At 35.2% G+C, this 4,699-nt stretch overlaps 1 protein-coding gene across 1 annotated transcript; it reads left to right on the plus strand.

Annotated features, from left to right (window-relative positions):
* The first annotated feature begins 696 nt into the window (after positions 1–696).
* On the plus strand, positions 697–4,567 carry LOC148599121 (uncharacterized). Its single transcript, XM_088560281.1, has 3 exons — positions 697–728; positions 2,057–2,181; positions 3,645–4,567. Exons 1-3 carry the CDS (start codon positions 697–699, stop codon positions 4,565–4,567), a joined length of 1,080 nt encoding a protein of 359 aa, XP_088416407.1.
* The last annotated feature ends 132 nt before the right edge of the window (positions 4,568–4,699 follow it).

The following is a 4,699-nucleotide window of genomic DNA, read 5'->3' on the forward strand; positions in this document are numbered from 1 at the left end:
TTCATGTGCTGTAAACATTTTTACAGTTTCTAAATAACCAAGTGCTCAAATCACCATCCTGATGTACTCGTAATATAAGAGAAAGATATAGAAGAGAAGTTAACTAGTTGATCGATTTGCCCAAAGGATTAGCTTTTGAGCAAAATCGGTTTGTCCGTGGTCTCTCACCGAGCAGTCTAGGGTTTGATCCTTGTAGCCGAATCGGTTTGTTCGTGGTCTGTCACCGAGCAGTCAAGGGTTTGATACTTGGTGATGAGGTGTACATCTTTGAGGTTAACCATGCTCTCACTATTATTGAGGAATATATGTTTGCAGTATAGATCCACTCCAGTATAGTAATACAATGTAAGGGATAGATTCACACTAATGCAAAAATGACAAAAGTGCATTTTTATTGACAAGTCCGGTGATTTTGTACCTTATTTCGTCGTTAATCCTCCCAAATCAATGTTTTGAATTTACCTCCACTCCCAATGAAAACTAGAATAGCCTGTAAAATTCCATTTCACTTGTCTACTGATACTATTGCATTTCCGTATTCTCCAACAGATAGTAAGCTTAAGGTAGCACCATTACATAAGAAAATGATCAGTTGAATAGCGTTAGAAGTGTGAGTGTCATACTAGTTTTTGAAAAGTAAATGGAAATACATATATCCAACATTTGAATATTTTTTGTGTGCATTTCCACGTGGAAATGGACCACATTGCTAACACTGTTAGGGGACAGTTTGTCAGCATATGTAGATTCAAACCAATCGGTCGCATATATCAAACTTGATAAAAAAACAGTTTAATTTCTGGACAACTTACACCTGAAATAAGGTCTTTACAGTTTAATAAATACAACATAAAGACAGTTTCTTACATTTAGCAGTTCTTTTCTATTGAATCTAACCAAATCATAGAATGGTCCATTTTGCAGTCCTTATCTATTGAATCTAACCAAATCATGGAATGGTCCATTTTGCAGTCCTAATCTATTGAATCTAACCAAATCATAGAATGGTCCATTTTGCAATCCTTATCTATTGAACCTAACCAAATCATGGAATGGTCCATTTTGCAGTCCTAATCTATTGAATCTAACCAAATCATAGAATGGTCCAATTGGCAGTCCTTATCTATTGAATCTAACCAAATCATTGAATAGTCCATTTGGTTGTCCTAATCTATCATAGAATGGTACTTTTATTCTTTAAAAACTTTTACCCTGATGCATTGCATTTTTGTACGAAAAAAAATTTAGAAAAAGTGCAAGAGAAAGCACCCCGCTTTTTGTATGAAAATTACACAAAGATTACATTAGTATACATTATTATTAATGAATAAAAAGGTTCTTTCCTTGCAAAGTTGTAGTAATTCATAATTCTTTAATATATGCATCGTGTTTACGTAATCTGAGAAACTGAGATGAAAGTGTCTGGTGAACTGATGCTCCTACATTTGGATAAGATCATGGTCAGCTAGGAGGTCACTCTGTTGCGTAGTATAGGGAGTTAGCACCCCCCCCCCCTTCATTTTCATTTACAAGAGTAAGATTGAAAACAACATCCGTGAAACAACATTTAGATCTTCCTGGTTAGACATGGTCGAAAGTATTTCGGATAAATGTAGATTATCGTATTTTTGGATCAAAACACTACCGCTAACATTAGAAGACCAATTGAAGCAGACATGGTGGGCCAGAATCAACGAAAAATCACCAAAGGCAATTCATTATCGCTTATTCAAAGATTTACTAAAGTTCGAGGACTACTTTGATATACTATCAAAGAATGATATACTAACAATGATAAAATTCAGAATAATTAATCACAAACTCCCAATCGATAACGGTAGATGGAATAAGAGAACTTCGACTGTGTCTTATTTGTAGAAACGAAATCATAATTCTATAAAGTTTAGTGCTATAATGAACCAAACAAACAAAAAACGTGCTTATTTGATATGATCGTTTTATCAGATATTTTTTAGCTTTTATTCATGTAATGTTTATGTGCCAGGGTGCATTTAGAGTATTTATATTTTACTCATTTTTCATTATTCTTTTCTAGGATGTCAAGAAAATGGCCAAGTTTGTTCCAAATGTGTACAGCAGCCATGCTTGTAATTTTTACGATAGTAGTTCTGAAGAGAAGACACACATATGAAGAAACGAAAGCCATCATTTCATATGAAGGTACGAAAGCAATCATTTCATACGAAGAAACGAAAGCAATCATTTCATACGAAGGTACGAGAGCAATCATTTTATATGAACGTACGGGAGCAGTTATTCCCTATGAAGGTATGGAGGAAATCATTTCACATGAAGGTACGGAAGCAGTCTTTTCATATGAAGGAACGAAAGCAATCTTTTTATATGAACGTACGAGAGCAATCATTATACATGGAGGTAGGGGAGCAGTCATTACATATGAAGGTACGGGAGCAATCATTTTATATGAAGGAACGGGAGCAATCATTTCATATGAATGTACGAAAGCAGTCATTTCATTTAAAGGAACGGGAGTAATTTTTATATGAAGATACGGGAGCAATCATTCCATATGAAGGTGTGAAGGCAATAATTTCATATGGAGTTATGGGAGCAATCATTCCATATGAAGGTACGCAGGCAATCATTTCATATGAAGGAACGGGAAAGATCATTTCACAATTATAAAGATTTTACATGCAGAAACGGGTGCAATAATTTTTATGAAAGTACGGAATCAATCTTTTCATATGAAAGGTTGGAAGCAATCATTCCAAATGAAGGTACGTAGGCAATCATTTCATATGAAGGTACGCAGGCAATCATATCATATGAAGATGGGAGCAATCATTTCATATGAAGATGGGGGGCAATCATTTCATATGAAGGAACGGGAAAAATCATTTCATAATTATAAAGATTTTACATGGAGAAACGGGTGCAAAAATTTTTATGAAAGTACGGAATCAATCTTTTCATATGAAGGTACGGGGGCAATCATTTCACTTTGAGAAACTAGAGCAATCATTAAGCACATGAACTATTGATTTTATTGAATAAATCAGATTAAAAAATAGAATTGAGGAACTTCGATTTTATTGATATGGACCGGGGGCATTAAAGCAAAAAAAAAATTCAAGCCAACTACCTCGTTGGTTTTAAACAGTATGGCGCCTAGAATTGGCCCAGGCTTTTGGTCATATAGCTAGAATCGATGAAATGGTGTTTGTCTTTTTGTAAATAAAAATATGATCAGTATAATACTAAACAAGAGAGATAAAAGGGTGGTTTTATTGAGAGCAGAAGTCATACTTGGAATACTACATACCAACCAGAAATTTGTATTGTACCATCGAATAAGCGTGCTTTGATTTAAGGTGTTTCTGAGATCCCGGAATCCTCCGAGAATCCACGAGAGTAGCAATAAACTTGGATGGAGTCATCATTTTGTGTCTAAAAGTTTAAAACGAATAAATAAAAAATAAATATCCACGAAAATAGTAGGATAAACGGTATTGCCCCCCCCCATATAATACAATTTTAACTTTTTTATTCCGAGTCTGTGATTACTTTTCCTCGAAGAATATATGTACAAAGTAAAGTTGTTTTTAGGTTGTGGAAACTTATCTAATTGACTTTATTTTATACCAGTGCTCTCATTTCAGACACACCAAAGGAAGTTGTAGTGTACACATTCAGTGGAAATACATGGAGAAGAAACTACACTGTTTGTAATAGGGTTGAAATAGAAAAACTAAAAGGTGCTCCGGATTTCCAAAGAAATTTTCTAAAGTCGCCGTACTGGCAGATCCCAATATATATTAACGATCCTAAATATGACTATGCATCGCAAAACATATCCGCAGGTCACCATTTTGAACCATGGGCTTTTAATTCCGTACATAAGTATATAAGGGATGATTCTACTATTGATTTAGTGGACTGTGGCGCACATGTCGGTGTCATTTCTTTGCAAGTTGCAAGACTTGGCAGAAAGGTTATAGCTGTCGAACCAACAGTACATAATACCCGCCATTTGTGTGCATCAACTGAAGACAACGGTCTACAAGACCGCATTACTATCATCCATAATGCATTGAGTAATAATCATAAGGAAGTCTCGTTTGTTCTGCCGGACAATGGAGAATACGCCCTCGGTTTCGTTGATAATGGAAATGACGTCATAAAAGGCGAACTGAATAAGCGATACGGCGATATTTTCCAGAAAAGAAAAATCCACACTAAGGTGGTGACACTAGACGATCTTTTAAACTTAAGTGAATTTAAAACGATGTCAAAAGTTTTCATCAAAATGGACGCCCAAGGATACGAGAGGCCGATTGTGGAAGGAGCAGACAAATTGTTCAAGAGCGGAAGGGTAACTGGGTTCTATATAGAATGGACGTACCATAAGAACCAAGCCTCGGGTGATTATATTGAGCGGAGGTTTAAAGATATGGGAATGGAGTCATACGACTGCAATGGCGTGCTAAGCCAAGTAGATTCAGACTTAAATACACCGTGCACTAAAGTTGATATACGTAAAACGAAAACATATGGTGATGACGTCATTTGGGCTAAAAAGTAGTTCTTTCAACTAATAAATCGATATTTATGTAGCTGATATATTAATAATACAAACATGTACATATTATAGTTATGAAATCATTTTTCTGGTACTTTATACAAGTAAATTTTTCATTCTGTTCACTTCCATTTA

Source organism: Perna viridis, chromosome 14 (genome assembly GCF_037379345.1).
Source record: "Perna viridis isolate PV_CMFRI_1.1 ecotype Kerala chromosome 14, ASM3737934v1, whole genome shotgun sequence".
NCBI lineage: Eukaryota > Metazoa > Mollusca > Bivalvia > Mytilida > Mytilidae > Perna > Perna viridis.